The 16,090-nt window shown below is 36.1% G+C and overlaps 1 protein-coding gene across 5 annotated transcripts in view; it reads left to right on the forward strand.

Moving 5' to 3' along the window:
- Positions 1-16,090, forward strand: part of ZZZ3 (zinc finger ZZ-type containing 3) — a 107,538-nt gene that overhangs the window by 83,300 nt on the left and 8,148 nt on the right. For 4 of the 5 annotated variants that reach the window (XM_032425593.1, XM_032425583.1, XM_032425602.1 and 1 more), the window contains 7 exons: positions 5,372-5,510; positions 9,298-9,445; positions 9,530-9,645; positions 10,522-10,593; positions 11,616-11,717; positions 12,385-12,480; positions 14,683-14,835. In XM_032425593.1, the coding sequence (XP_032281484.1) occupies positions 5,372-5,510; positions 9,298-9,445; positions 9,530-9,645; positions 10,522-10,593; positions 11,616-11,717; positions 12,385-12,480; positions 14,683-14,835 (826 nt within the window). The remainder of the gene's footprint in view (positions 1-5,371; positions 5,511-9,297; positions 9,446-9,529; positions 9,646-10,521; positions 10,594-11,615; positions 11,718-12,384; positions 12,481-14,682; positions 14,836-16,090) is intronic. The other variant, XM_032425621.1, reaches the window with a different exon arrangement.

A 16,090-nucleotide genomic window follows, 5' to 3' on the forward strand; every position in this document is an offset into this window, starting at 1 on the left:
CTCATCTTCCTTCCCATCCCATATACTTTTTTATTTTTTTAATATTTTATTTATTTATTTGATAGAGACACAGTGAGAGATTGAACACAAGCAGGGGGGAGTGGGAGAGGGAGAAGCAGGCTTCCCTCTGAGCAGGGAGCCCGATGTGGGGCTCGATCCCAGGACCCTGGGATCATGACCTGAGCCGAAGGCAGACGCTTAATGACTGAGCCACCCAGGCGCTCCCCCCTTTTTTAATTTTTTAAGCTGAGACATTTAAAAGTATATTGTAGACTCATCACCCTTTACTTTAGTATGTATCTCCTAAAAAGAAGAATATTCTTTGGGGCGCCTGGGTGGCTCAGCTGGTTAAGTGTCTGCCTTCGGCTCAGGTTATGATCCCAGCGTCCTGGAATCGAGCCCAGCGTCGGGCTCCCTGCTCAGTGGGGAGCCTGCTTCTCCCTCTCCCCCCACCCCCCACTCGTGCGCTCTCTCGCTCTGTACTCTCTCTCTCTCTCAAATAAAATCTGGGGAAAAAAAAGAATATTCTCTTGCATAACCTTAAATACCTTATTATACCTCAGTAGTCTGGCATTGATAGAATGAAATATATAATCCACAATCTGTATTTACATTTTTCTGTCTATACCCAGAAATATCCCCGAAATGTTTATTTCCCCTTCTCTGGGACCTAATTCATGATTATACATTATACTTGGTTGTCATGTCTCTGTATCTTTAATCTAGAGCAGGGCCTAGCAGACTTTTTCTTAAATGGTCAGATAATAAATAATTTTGGCTTTGGGAATCAACTGCGCTTTGCAACTACTCCACTCTGTCATTGTATTTAGAAAGCAGTCCATAGACATTATCTAAACAGATGAGTGTGGCTATGTTCTAATAAAACTTTATTTATAGAGGGGGCCTGGGTGGCTCAGTTGGTTAAGCATCTGACTCTTGATTTTGGCTCAGTGTTGTGAGATCAAGCCCCATTTTGGGCTCTGCACTGGGTGTGGAGCCCACTTCAGATTCTCTCTCTCCCTCTCCCCCATTTCTTTCTCCCAAAATAAACATACACACACACACTTTACTTACAGAAACAGGCTAAAGGTTGTAGACCTCTGATCTAGAATAGTTTTTTTTTTTTTTTAAGATTTTATTTATTTCTCAGATGGAGAGAGAGAGAACACAAGCAAGCAGAGGGAGAAGCAGACTTCGCACCGAGCAGGGAGCCTGATGTGGGACTCGATCCCAGGACCCTGGGATCACAACCTGAGCCGAAGGCAGCCACTTAACCGACTGAGCCACACAGGCGTCCCTAGAATAGTGTTTTTTTTAATTTTTATTTTTTAAGTAGGCCCAGCGTAGAGCCTTATGTGTGGGGCCTGAACCCACACAACCCCCAACATCAAGACCTGAGCTGAAATGGAGTCTGATGCTTAACTGACCGAGCCACCCAGGTGCCCCTAGAATAGTTGTTGTTGTTGTTGTTTTTTAAGATTCATTTATTTATTTTAGAGAAAGAGAGCAAGAGGGGCAGAGGGAGAGTCTTAAGCAGACTCCGCAAAGCATGGGGCTTGATCTCATGACCCTGAGATCATGCCCTGTGCCAAAATCAAGGGTCAGCACTTAACTGACAGGGCCACCCAGATGCCCCTATGTAAATGTTTTATATTCACAGATGTGAATAAAGAATTCAGGAGGACTTGGATAATGAAGGGTAGTGAAAATAACTTAGATTTAGAACTGGAGAGTATTAATATTTTAATAAAATAAAATTCCACACTATAAAAGCTAAACTTACTTTACATTGAAGACGTGAGACAATAAAATTAACAATTCTTTGCCACAGGTAAGCCTACTATTTGTAGCAGTGGATTTAGTTTAGAAATAGATAACAACTTTTGATAGGTTTAATACAAAGTTGTCCTTGTGGGAATGCTGTAACTATACTTTCATTCACACAAAAGTATATACATTTAAAAAATCATTCTACAGATTACTTGGTTGAGTGAGTAGTAGCAAATGTGTGAAAGTAGCCTGTTTTGCTGGAATTAAAGAGTTGCAGTATTTTTAGTGCTTGAATTTCCTTTAAATATCTGTGCGAACATCTGTGGTGATTGGGTGCTATACTGCCATCTTTTATTGGTTTTGACTGAGACAGTGTTTTTCTTCATATTGTGCCTTTATCACAATTTGATTCTGGTTTGACTCTTTATAACCTGTAAAAGTCTATTTCCTTTTCTACATAGCTGTGTGTTAAATAAAGATTGAAACAATATTCTGTTGGAGGTTTTAATTTCTTGGGTAAATATTCTCAGAATCTTAACCATTCCTCACATCACATCTCCACAATAAATGGCTGGTATGATCTTGACAAATTACTTAGTCTGTGCCTTGGTTTCCTTATTTGTGAAATAGTGATAATGGTACCTGTCTTGTAAGTTTATAGTGAGGACTGTGTTGTTATACTTAAAATACAATAGTATACATTCAGTAAATGTTAAGACACTTGTTATTTCTTATTACATACTTTCTCATCCACCTTGTCTCTTCATGAACCTGGTTGTCTCTCTTAAAGCAAAGCTGAATACAGTAGCAGGTGTGATCTGACCAGCCTAGGAAGAGTACAGTGGTTAATTCCTCCATTAATTTGGATTGAAGTTCAAGTTTTCTTTTATAATTCATTGTGGAGAATTTCAAACATACAAAAAAGTAGACAGGCTAGGATGATGGACCTCACATACCCATCCTCTGTCCCCAACAACATGGTCAGTCCTATCCATTCACTTCCATACAGTTTTTTCCTTCTCTATTATACCTAAGTCCATGCCTGATTTGCTTTGATAATTACTAAAGCTTTTAGGATAGTGCCTTAATTCTCTTAGTAAACAATTATCAAATTAGTGAACAAATGAGTCTTGCCTTGATTGATGTCTGGATCAGTTTCTAGTAGTTTGCATTTGGAGGTGAAGTGGTTGGGTAGGTGGGAGGGATTGAAAATAGATTTGACTGTATCATATTGGTTTTTTTAGATGTCACCCTAGTTTTTTATGATTGCTTCCATTTCTACATAGGAATATATATGGTAATCTTACTGGTAAAATCTCTGAGGACTCTAGGGGCGCCTGGGTGGCTCAGTCGTTAAGCGTCTGCCTTCGGCTCAGGTCATGATCCCAGGGTCCTGGGATCGAGCCCCGCATCGGACTTCCTTGCTCCATGGGGGGCCTGCTTCTCCCTCTCCCACTCCCCCTGCTGTGTTCCCTCTCTCACTGTCTCTGTCTCTGTCAAATAAATAAATAAAATCTTAAAAAAAAAAATCTCTGAGGACTCTAAAGAGTACTCAAATGATTCAAATTAGCTGGTCTAGAAGACTTGAGTTTACCACTTTCTTACAGTCTTTTTACTTATTCCAGACTTTAAGTCTTTTACCAGTGTTTATTGTGGGACTTTCAATTTGTTAATCATTTTATCTTGGTTAAAGAGAAGCAAATAGAGTTTGAAGAGTTCTGTTTTGTCATCTCTTTTGAAAAAATAATTTAAATACAGTAAAAATTGTTACAGTTTATTGGTTTCAAAGAGAGGCCTTTCTTCCCAGCATCAACAACTGACTACAGCACTTTTTTTCAAGCCTGTGCTTATTTTTTCCATAACTATGTTCTTACTTGTTCCTTATTAATTGTTATTGTGCTTTCAGCAGTTTGCTACAAGTTTAATAGACTCATATTCATTTTTATATTAATGATACAGAAATATGTAAGTCTTGCTTAAAACAGATCAGTTATAAGGACACCATGACAAATCTTTGGTTATTCAGCTAGTGGGGAAGGAGTTCTGGAGGTGAAGTATGCCAGTCAAGAGTATTGTAGAGAGGATGGGTTCTAGTACTTAGCTCACTACCATCATCCTAACATTGTGCCTCGGTGAGCCTGCCTCATGGAAATAGCCAGCACAAGCAGGGTTTGTGCACTCCATATACCTCACAGCAAATGGGGGCTTCGTGGAAGTGGGTTTAGACTTAACCTCTGTAACTTATCCAGGAGGGACTTGTTATGGTTCCTGCTTTCCAATTATGTTCTAACTTTTAAATAAAGTATCTCCCGCTTGAGAGGAGTCTTACCCTTCAGTGTTATTAGTTTTTACCTTAATTATTAACATTTCAAGAGCAAGAATAGGTATGTTGTAGGCAGGGGCTGGAGAAGTGTCCTGATAGAGAATGCCATGTTGCAATTATGCTGTGGCTGTGAACCTCAAAATTGCGTTGTTTTACCTTTGAAATATCTGCTAGTTTGCTGACTTCTGAACTTAAAAGATTCAGTATACTTTTTGATTGCACAAGACATGTCTATTCATTTGTTCATTCAAAAATATTTATCGATCATCTCTGTCCTGGGAAGTGTGCTGCACACTGGATAAACAAAACAGTGAACTCAGATGTGTTTGCCATTATGGAGTTTACAGTCTAGTTGGGAAATGCAGTGAAATTTATTTGAAGCCATAAAGAAAAATTGTGTTTTACCTATACATTTAAGGACTTAACCACTTATTTTGAAGCAAACTTGGAATGACTTGTTGTTTTTTTTTTTTCTCATTCTTTTTGCAAAGTGTATTTGAACATTCAGGACTTTTGGGCTAACATATTCCCATATGTGCATTGATATTTGAAAATAGACATTAGAGAGGCAGGACAATCTGAATCAAAGAGAGAGAGACGAAGAGAATTAACTAGTACCATAGTGGATTTCAGGATAATGGCAGATAGTAGGTTTGTGTGGGTAAAATTATATGTTGTGCTAAACAGACCTTTGTAGGTAGGGAGTAAGTATCTTTAAGGCCTTTCTTCTTTAAAAATGTTCAATACTTAAGAATTGCTTGGAAAGTAAACTTCCTGTAGAGTGAAAGTATAATAGAAAGAGCAAATGAGAACCATGACGCCTAAAATCATGTCTTAATTATTGTACAGTTGGCTTAACTCTGGGCAAGAAAATGTACCTCAGATTCCTTATTCCAACAGAATACAACAGAGGGGCTGAATTTGCTGATCCCTCCTAGTGCTAAAACCTTATGATTTTATTGTTTTTTATTTAGCAGTTTCTTAATGACTTTGTTGGAAAGTCAAGATGCCTTCTAATTTTCTGTACTTACTCAGGTTCAAGAGTTAAAAACTTAGGATGGGGAAATAAGGCTTTGCTTTCTCTAACTGATATTTTCTGACTAGGTACTTCGTAACTCAGGAAGACCTCATTTATTCCCAGTAATATGTTTTACTAAACTCTTTCAGGTAACTTTAAAAAGACTGTGTGGCTTAATAGTAGATCATGGCTTGAACTCAGTTTTTATTTATTGTTGTTACTAGAAAATTTTAGTGAGGTATTTTTCTTTGTCTCTGTAGTTATCAGAGACTGTTACAGACGATTGCTGTACTCGAAGCTCAACGTTCTCAAGCAGTCCAAGACCTTGAAAGTTTAGGCAAACACCAGAAAGAAGCACTAAAAAATCCCATTGGATTTGTGGAGAAACTCCAGAAGAAGGTATATATTGAGCATTTTTTAAGATTTATTGAAATATATTCGGTAATAACTTGATTTATTCTTTTAATATGGGTATGTACTTTTTTAAATGTTTAATTTTTTTCCCTTCTAAACTAACCATACTACTGAAGGCAGGATACTGCCTTCCTAAGCATCCCTGCCCCCCGCTGCCCCCGAACAGAATATACTCCAATGAAAATAGCCGAGAGGTTTAATTGGATATTTATATTAGGAACTTGATGTCCCATTCCCTAGCCATTTTTAGGATCTTTTCCTGTTACCTTTCCCATCTTAGGTAAAAAGGAAAAGAGGGTTTTCCTTCTTCTTTCACAACTTAAGGATTAATAAAGCGAAAAGAAAAAATACTTCAGGATTTATTAACTGCTTTAGTTTTGAGGTACTTTTGTAACTCTCCATGAAGTGCGATAGAAAACATTGGTGATAAAAACAAAAAACTATTTCAAATGTCTTTAAGGTTATGGTTGCCAAGTCCATGAAGAGGAAGTATAAATTTTAATGCCCTTGTAACGTCCTTTACTTTAGTGTAAAAATTCCTTTTAATTTTCTCTTTTCCTTAAAACAGAACTTTCGTATTTAACAGTTAAATCATTTGAAAGTGATTCATGTTTTTATAACTCTCTTGTATGTAAGTATGGATAATCTAGATGTGTATTTATACTGTAGTATGTATCTTGAATTAGGGACTCAAATTTAATAAATTTGAGAGGCATAATATTAATCAGCATTGTGTGAAAACATTAAAACTGAGAAACTATGATAAAGAAACTTCTCCACCTTAAAAAACAAAACAATAACTTAGTATAGTTATTAGTTACCAGTTTTTAATGAGTCACAGAAGTGGTCTACCAGGTGTTGAGGGAACAGCCCTGGGGACTTTGTTTCATTTAGTTGTATTAATTTATTATTTGGATTTTTCTAGCTATATTATTTACTTGGCAATCATTACTTTCTCATATCATAATGAATATGGAATTTATATATTGATTTGCTAAGACTTCTAAACTTTTTAGGACCCTATTTACCCTCTCTGTACTCTTGAGTCCAGTTAGGTGTTTATTGATTCTGCATTGCCATTATTAAACATTTCTAGTGCAAAAAGATATAGTACTTATAGTGGTTACTTACAATTGATTCAACTAAAACAGATGGTGATAGAAGAGTTAATATTAGCAAAAAAATTATTAACCTTGATCTTTATTCATGTTCTCTGGTGGGCAAAAAAGATGCAATTAGGCTTTTTTACTAGATTTATATGCAGTCGGTTATTTGCTAGTTCTCCATTTCCAGGTTTAGTTTAGAACTTAATTTCTTTTCGGGACGCCTGGGTGGCTCAGTCGTTGGGCGTCTGCCTTCGGTTCGGGCTCCCTGCTCTGCGGGAAGCCTGCTTCTCCCTCTCCCACTCCCCCTGCTTGTGTTCCCTCTCTCGCTGTCTCTCTCTCTGTCAAATGAATAAATAAAATCTTTAAAAAAAAAAAAAAGAACTTAATTTCTTTTCACTTTATCTCAGAAACAGAGATGTGATATTGGCCATCTTAACAATTTTTAATCAAAATGTATGGAATTACATTAAATCTAGATACTTAGTAATTGTGAAAGACATGTTCCTTGGAAAGAAATTTTTCTACTGGATTTAATTTAGAAGTTGATTTTTCCATTTTGTGTATGTGTGTGTTTACTTATATATACAGATATTTCAGCTTATGATGGGTTATGTCCCAATAAACCTGTCCAGTTGTAAGTCGAAATGCATTTAATACAGCTAACCTACTGAACATCACATAGCTTAGCCTAGCTCACCATAAAGGTTCTCAGAACACGTAACATTAACCTACAGTTGGGCAAAATCATCTCACACAAAGCCTATTTTATAATAAAAGTATAGAATATTTCATGTAATTCATTGAATACTACACTGAGAGTCAAAAAGAGGGTGGTTGTACGGGTACAGAATAGCTGTCAGTGTGTAGATTTTCTATCCTTGTGATCCCGTGGCTGACCGGGTGCTGTGGCTTGCTGCTACTGCTCAGCAGCACGAGAGAGTATTGTACTGCATATCCCTACCCTGGGGAGAGATCACAATGCAAAACCCGAAGCATGGTTTCTACTGCATGCGTCACTTTTGCACCATTGTAAAGTCAAAAAATCATAAGTTGAACCATCATAAGTTGGGTACCATCTGTATTTAATTTACTTATTTTTTAGGTTTACTGAATTAGTTAAGTTGTTGACATGTGATCTGTTTGTTTTAGTGGACATTAAGGAAACTTGTGGTATATACTGGCATATAGAATGCAAGGAACATTTTTTTTTTTTAAGATTTTATTTATTTGGCACAGAGAGAGAGAGAGAGAGATAGCAAGAGCAGGAATATAAGCAGTGGGAGTGGGAGAGGGAGAAGCAGGCTTCCCGCAGAGCAGGGAGCCCGATGCGGGGCTCGATCCCAGGACCCTGGGATCATGACCTGAGCCGAAGGCAGACGCTCAACGACTGAGCCACCCAGGCGCCCCAATAAGTAAAATCTTTATAAAAAAAAAAAAAACAAAAAACTGTCAAACAGGATTTTGCTTGCCAGTTTCATAGTTTATCACCTGATGTTTTTCTCAACATTTTACTATGGAAAATGTTAAGTACACAGAAGAATTGGAAGTATTGTATAGTTAACACGCACATATTCACCGCTAGATTCTACAATTAACATTTTACTATATTTGCTTTATCATGTATGACTCAATCCTTCATTCCATCTTATTTCAAGAATGAATTTCAAAGTGGCAGACATGAACACTTTACACCAAAACACTTCAGGATGCATATTATTACCTTTTAATCTTTTTTAAAACTTTTTTAAGGTGAGATTTCCACACAGTGAAATTCAGAAATTCTAATTGTACCGTTCTATGAGTTCTGACAAAAAACATACACCTATGTAAACCAAATCCCTGTCAAAAGATATTTTGATTATAATGATCTGGTTTTAGTAATTATGACAACTAATGACTTCTCTAAAGGTAGTTGGTTAAGTAACTGAATTCCAAATAGATTAAATGTGTAGTTTTGATTCTCAAGATGTCATAATTTTTGTGTATGTGATAAGAATTATATATAGTGAAAATAATTCATTGTTTTATGAATAAGTCATGAACTTGGGGGTATATTTAAAATGAATTCTGAGGGCGCCTGAGTGGCTCAGTCGTTAAGCGTCTGCCTTCGGCTCGGGTCATGATCCCAGGGTCCTGGGATCGAGCCCCACATCGGACTTCCTGCTCAGCGGGAAGCCTGCTTCTCCCTCTCCCACTCCCCCTGCTTGTGTTCCCTCTCTTGCTGTATCTATCTCTGTCAAATAAATAAATAAAATCTTTTATAAATAAATAAATAAATAAATAAATAAAATGAATTCTGTGTATCAGATCTCATCTTTTTCAGTCAAACACATTTCATATGCTGTTCTTAAAGATAAAACCTTTCTTAGTTTTGTTATTTATGTTTAAAGTGTATTAGTGATAAAGTATAATATGTCTATATAGTTCAGCTTTAGAGCTATATCTAAAAATAGTGCTTTGTCTTATTAACTCATTCTTCCTCTACTTGCTATCATTTTACTATTTAACGTTTAGACTATATTAACTTTATTGGCTCTTGGATTTAAACAGTGAACAGAAATGCCTGGTTGATGGTAATTTGGATTTGGAGTCCTCTGAAAATTTGGCTATGGTAGATAATTTTTTGAATTAAATTTAGACTGTCACTTTATTTTTTTTTCTCCCAGGCTGATATAGGGCTTCCATATCCACAGAGAGTTGTTCAATTGCCTGAGATTGTATGGGACCAATATACCAATAGCCTTGGGAACTTTGAAAGAGAATTTAAAAATCGTAAAAGACATACTAGGAGAGTTAAGCTTGTTTTCGATAAAGGTAAGAAATTACATGATAAGAATTTAAATAGAGAAATATCTGGCAGTCTTGCTTTAATAATCCTATACATGGTCTTCTTTTTAGTAGGTTTACCTGCTAGACCAAAAAGTCCTTTAGATCCTAAGAAGGATGGAGAGTCCCTTTCATATTCTATGTTGCCTTTGAGTGATGGTCCTGAAGGCTCAAACAGTCGTCCTCAGGTAAACAGTATAAAGCTTTGGAGCAGGAAAATTTGAACTATAGACAAAATATTTTAACATTTCCTGGTTTGTATTCTTAAAATTTAAGCAGTCTTTCACTGAAGATAGTGGGGACATGGACTTTGATGTTAAGAGAAATCTGAGTTGGAATCCCAGCTCTACCACTTACTAGCTGTGGAATGTCAGATGTCATTTATATTAAAGCCTCGAAGCTGCAGTTCCCTTTTATATGAAATGTGATTAATATTACCTGTGTTGTAGAGTTGTGTGAAGATACGAGTAGTACATGTAACATGCCCCTTACAGTGTGTGATACGTACTCTTTATTCTAAAAATAAGAGGTCTGTGCAGTGTAATTTAACCAGGATTTGAGTCCTGGCCTTGCCACTAGTAGTTAGATGAACCTTAATAGACATGTGGGTTCAGAATGGAAAAGTAACATTTCTTTAAGATGAAGTTGCTGTCATCCATATTACAGGATTGCTAGGAGTATAAAAACTAAATAAAGGAATGTGAAAACATTTTGTAAATAATAAAAAAATTACACATTAAATAATTTACTAAAATATTTTGAAATTAATAAAAAATTCCACAATATGGGGGCACCTGGGTGGCTTAGTTGATTTAGCATCTGCCTTCAACTCAGATCATGATCCCACGGTCCTGGGATTGAGCCCCACGTCGGGCCCCCTGCTCAGTAGGGAGCCTGCTTCTCCCTCTCCCTGTGCTGCTCCCCCTGCTTGTGCTCTCTCTTTCTCTTTCAAATAAATAAACAAAATCTTAAAAAAAAAAAAAAATCCCACAATATGTGTTTTATTTCGCTACGTCAAATGGTAGTCTTTATTATTTTTGACAGAGGCCCTATTTTATATGCAGATGATAAGAGGACGCCTTTGTGATGATACCAAACCTGAAACATTTAACCAACTGTGGACTGTTGAAGAACAGGTAATGTTTCTAAATTGTGTATGTTAAAGAAAAAAGATTCAGATTAGAGTCAGTATTATGACTAAGTGTATATTGTTGTAGATGATCCCTCTTAACTAAGAACTGAAAATATTAAACTTATTTCTATATAGTTTTTATCACACTTCAAGAATTTTGGATTTTGAGAATATACGAATTCCAGTTTGGGGATGGGTTTTAAAGAAGGAATCTGGGTTATAGGAAGGGGATTGAAAAAGATAGTGAAATGGGTGGAATAAAGTGTTTGTAATACAGCTTTGGAAGAGTAAAACCTGGGGCCAAATAAAGCAGTGCCTCAGAATGAGTTCTTGTTTTTGTTATGGAGGGGAGCTGACAAAGCCACGTCAGAGTATTCTGTTATGGTTTGGCATATGGCTAGGATTATTCATGGGTAAGGTTTGAGACACATCTCTGTTTCATATGAGGATTAACCCCAGAGCTATAATGAGTTCAGTGTTTATGAAAAGGTTTAGGAAATTCATTTCAAGCATCCAGATTATTCTGCATCTTTAGAACTGTGGAACAATTTAGGGGATAGGTAAGAATTTAAAAATCAAGTATTTGAATGGAAGACCACACAAAGGAAGGAAAAGTCTCTTAAATATTCTGTCTAAATCCGAATGAATTTAGATGTTTTTGTCAAATCTATAGGAGCAAGCTCATACATAGTCTAGCAAGAAAAGATGGTCAATGGAAATTACTAAGATGTGTAAAGTATTATTAATTAAAATTTTTTGGGGGGTGCTGTGTTTTTGCTTAAGCGAATAGAAAATCTTACAAGGTTTTCCATAGGTTTATTCTCTAATCTCATTTTTCCTGTGAAGTCTTACATTCCTTACTAGAAATTTTTCCTACTATGAGGATTTCTAGTGACCTAACCCCCAAAGTTGGGGAGGGAGATAGTTTAAAAAGAAGTGTGAATGTATTTATTCATTTATGTAAATGTATTTATTTATGAAACTCAGTATTAAACTTTCTTAAATTTGGTCTTCGGTTTGTCTTAGAAAAAGCTTGAACAGCTACTCCTGAAATACCCTCCTGAAGAAGTAGAATCTCGACGCTGGCAGAAGATAGCAGATGAACTGGGCAATAGGACAGCCAAACAGGTAATAGAGGAGATGGCCCCATATTGTTGGCATGTTTTTGATAGTTTTTTAATGAAGGATAATGCCACTAACATCAGCAAATCTACTACATCATTTTTAGCTACATAATGCTATAATATGTGGTTTTTTGTTTTGTTCTGTTTTTAACATTGTATATTTTGTGTTGATTTCTGAAACAACTTGAGATAATTCTGCTTCAATCATTACTGAAAAATAAGAATGTAATGTACTTAGTGTCTGTTGAATGTTTAGTGAGTGCACCAGGTTGTGTACTTTTTGGTTAGACTGTGCTGATAGATTTGTGACATACTTAGGAAGTATTCTGTGGTTGTCTTTAAAAAAAAAAAAAAAATCTAGCAGTTTTCTTCTTCACGTTACCATTGAGATTAATAGGTGTGTTTTTAATAGTATAAGCATGAGCATTCATTAGTTGAAAATATGTATTTAGCTTTGGAGTCAAACACATTTCCTGTATTTTAATGATTTTTTGTCTAGATTTTAAAATATAAGTGTGTTTGTTGGCACTTTAAAATTATTTCTAGATTTATGATAAATTTTAAATTATTAGCGTTCATTAAGATACACAGGTATATTTTAATTTAAAAAAAAACTATTCCGGTATTGCATGTCTTGTAATTATGTTAAATGACTTGTCATATCTCCTTAGGTTGCCAGCCGAGTGCAGAAATATTTCATAAAACTAACTAAAGCTGGCATTCCAGTCCCAGGCAGAACACCAAACTTATATATATACTCCAAAAAGGTAAAAAGAAAATAGAAAAGTAAACTTTAGATCTTAGATTAAACTTATCAAAGTCAGAATTGCTATGTAAAAGTGTATACATTTATCAAAACAAAGTTGTTGTATTTTTAAAATCTGACTTACTCTAATCATTTTGTTATACTGGGCATGGACACAGGATAGAATTCCATTGTTGCTACTCCATGAAATTGAATGATCTTTATGTTCTTTATTTTCTTAGGAATAGGTTAGTTTGTATGAATGGGTGCTACTTGATAGATGTAGATTGAATGTATATCAGAAAGGCCTTTGTGATGTTAAAAATTTTAGGGTGTTTGACTCTTCAACAAACATAATCAGTTTCTGTTTTTCGATATGCTACATAAATCCAAAAATAGGAATATTTATTAAAATACATTATTTAATCCTCACTACAATTCTAGAAGTGTAGGTAGTGTTATCCCTTTCACTTTACTAATAATAGTATTAATAGCTAGCTTTTATTATTATTATTGAATGCTTTATGTCAGGTACTGCTCTAGATCCTTTTTTTTTTTTTTTTTTTTAAGAAGGGGGAGAAGGGAAGAAGGGAGGTTGGCATAGAGGGGGAGGGGGTGAGGGAGGATCCCAAGCAGGTTCCATGCCCAGCATGGAGCCCAATGCGGGGGTCGATCCCCATGATCCTGAGATTGTGACCTGAGCTGAAAGCAAGAGTCGGACACTTAACCGTTAACTAAGCCACCCAGGCACCCCTACAGCATTTTTATAGATGAGAAAACTAGGCCTTGGGGGACCTGGCTGGCTCAGTAGATAGAGTATGTGACTTGATTGCAGGGTTGTGAGTTCGAGCCCTTTGTTAGGTGTAGAGATTACTTAAAAATACAGCCTTAAAAAAAAAAAAAACAGCAAAGTGGCCTTAAGGTAAATGGAGTCAGTTGTTCAGTCATAAAGCTAAGTCTGAGAACCACTGACCTCTGATTCTGATCCCAGGCCTTTTCCACTATTCTCTGCTGCTTTTTACAGTGAAAAAGCTATTATCGTTTTCCTACATAGACCACTGCATCAAATTGTAGCCAATTTTTTGCTTTAATTGCAAAAACTAAAGCACACAATTGGCCTCTTTCATGTCCTTAGTAAATCATCCTGATATTTCCTCTCCACCACCACTGCCACCCTTCACGAAAGAAAATAAGAGCATATCTAATGCTGTTACCCATCCTTATTGAAGCTTCCTTACTAAGTGATTTTACATTAGGAATATTGTTTCTACAGCTCCATGTTTTACAAGTTTTGTTTTTCATCTTTTTACCAAGCTTTGTAAGCTTGTTTTAATTTGTCAGTTGATTTAAATATCTTGGATTCACCCCCCCCAAATATAGCATCACTTATATCAAATATGTAGAGTTCATCCTATAACTTTGGAATGTTGGAACCTTAATATTTAATTTAACAGCTCTAATTTTCATGGTTAATTTCCAAGTTAACTTTAGGTGTGTTGGGCACCTTATATTTTCACAGCTAAGACTAGTCATGATAACAAAGGAATACTAAAGAAACTTAAATGTGTTCCCTCCTTTGGGTGCACTGAATTTTAGGTTAGTATTTCGACTATAGTGATCTAGCCCACCCACTGACATAGTGATTCTTTGTCACGGTTAGAGTTTGAATCTTGAAACAGATGAAATGATGATTCTGCCTGTAGCTGAGGTTACTCTTTGTGGCTACACTGTCTATGAAGAGAGGCAGTCTGTACAGTTTTTTGAGAGTAAGGGCTTTGGTCCCACACAGGCTTAGTTTGTAATCTTGGTTCTACCACTATCTAACTGCAGCACCCTGAACAAGAAACTTAACCTCCATCTTTAAATATATCTGGCTTAGGCTACTTCATCTTCCCTGATCTTCTATAAGATGACTGTAAGAGGAGTGCTCAGCATTTGAATATCAAGAGTGTGATCAATGCTGGGGATCCAATTACAAGCTAGATAGCATGTGATCCATTGTACTGTTGTTGGGATATTCCCCCTACATTTTTTTTTTTAATCTAGTTGTGCTTTAAAATTCCAGGTAATATAGGAAAAACAACCACATAAGACTATGCTGAAGGGTAGAGCTGAAATCCTTTCAATAGATAGACTTGGAGGGAAGTAATAGTTATATTTGAGTATCTTTGATTCTTTGAATGATTATCCAGTGTCTCAATTAAAAATTTGTTTTCTCACTTAGTCTTCAACAAGCAGACGACAGCACCCCCTTAATAAGCATCTCTTTAAACCTTCCACTTTCATGACTTCCCATGAACCACCAGTATATATGGATGAAGATGATGACCGATCCTGTTTTCATAGCCACATGAACACTGCTATTGAAGAAGCATCAGTAAGTTACCTATTTATATAAAATCATATTTATCTTATGTGTTATATAGATCAGGGGTACAGAATGAGAGCATCAGAATTTTTAAATTATTCCTACCCTTCAGAGAATGTTGGTTTCTTTTAATTACCAGGCAAATTTATGGGCTTTTTAAAAAACAATATATTGTTAAAAACAAAAACAGTACATTGCTAAATTGTTATATATTAATAATATATATTATTATATACTTATATATAACATGTAAATGAGAGGAAGCTTAAAAACATGCAAAAAATAGAATAATAAAATGAATTATATGTATAATAAAATAAATTTTTTAAACAAATGCAAATATAGAGTAGTACAATGAACCCACATGCACCTATCATCCAACTTCAGTAGTTGTCAGCTTGTTGCAATCTTATTTTCATCTATACTTCTTACCCACCTCATATCCATCCTGGGTTATTTTGGAGCAAGTCTCAGACATAACAGAGTTATTATCATGTTTATAAAAAGGTAATTGTTTATACGATCAAACATAAGCTCAGTTCACGTTTCCCCAGTCATAAATTGCAATAGATTTCCTCCTTTCCTCCTTCCCTTCCCATCCCCCTTTTCTCCTCTTAAAACTTTTTTGTTGAAAAATTGGGTCATTAGAATTTACCACTGTGTGTATTTTGTTTGCTTCTCCTTGGTGTCAGTTATTCTGTCTTCTGTTGCCTGAATTTTCTGTAAATTGATAGTAGGTCTAGATAATTGGTGTCACTTAGAAGTTCCGTTTTTCTGCTCCCTGAATTTTCTGTAAATTGAAAGTAGGTCTAGATGACTGACCAGATTCAGATTTGTTTTTTGCTTTTTTTTTTAAGATTTATTTGAGAGAGCGAGCGAGCATACACAGGGAGTAGGAGCAGAGTGGGACAGAGAGATTTTTAAGCAGACTCCATGCTGACTGTGGAGCCTGATGCAGGGCTCGATCTCATGACCCTGAGATCACGACCTGAGCCGAAACCAAGAGTCAGACTCTTTTTTTTTTTTTTTTTAAGAGTTTATTTATTTATTTGAGAGAGAGAGAGAGTACAAGCCAGGGGAAGGGCAGAGGAAGAGGGGGAAGCGGACTCCCCTCTGAACAGGGAGCCAGTCGCAGGGTTCTATCCCAGGACCCCGAGGTCATGACCTGAGCCAAAGGCAGACGCTTAACTGACTGAGCCACCCAGGTGCCCCAAGAGTCAGACTCTTAACAGATCACACCACCCAGATTTGTTTGTTAGGGTGA

The sequence above is a fragment of the Phoca vitulina genome, unplaced genomic scaffold (genome assembly GCF_004348235.1).
Source record: "Phoca vitulina isolate PV1807 unplaced genomic scaffold, GSC_HSeal_1.0 scaffold2, whole genome shotgun sequence".
Taxonomy (NCBI): domain Eukaryota; kingdom Metazoa; phylum Chordata; class Mammalia; order Carnivora; family Phocidae; genus Phoca; species Phoca vitulina.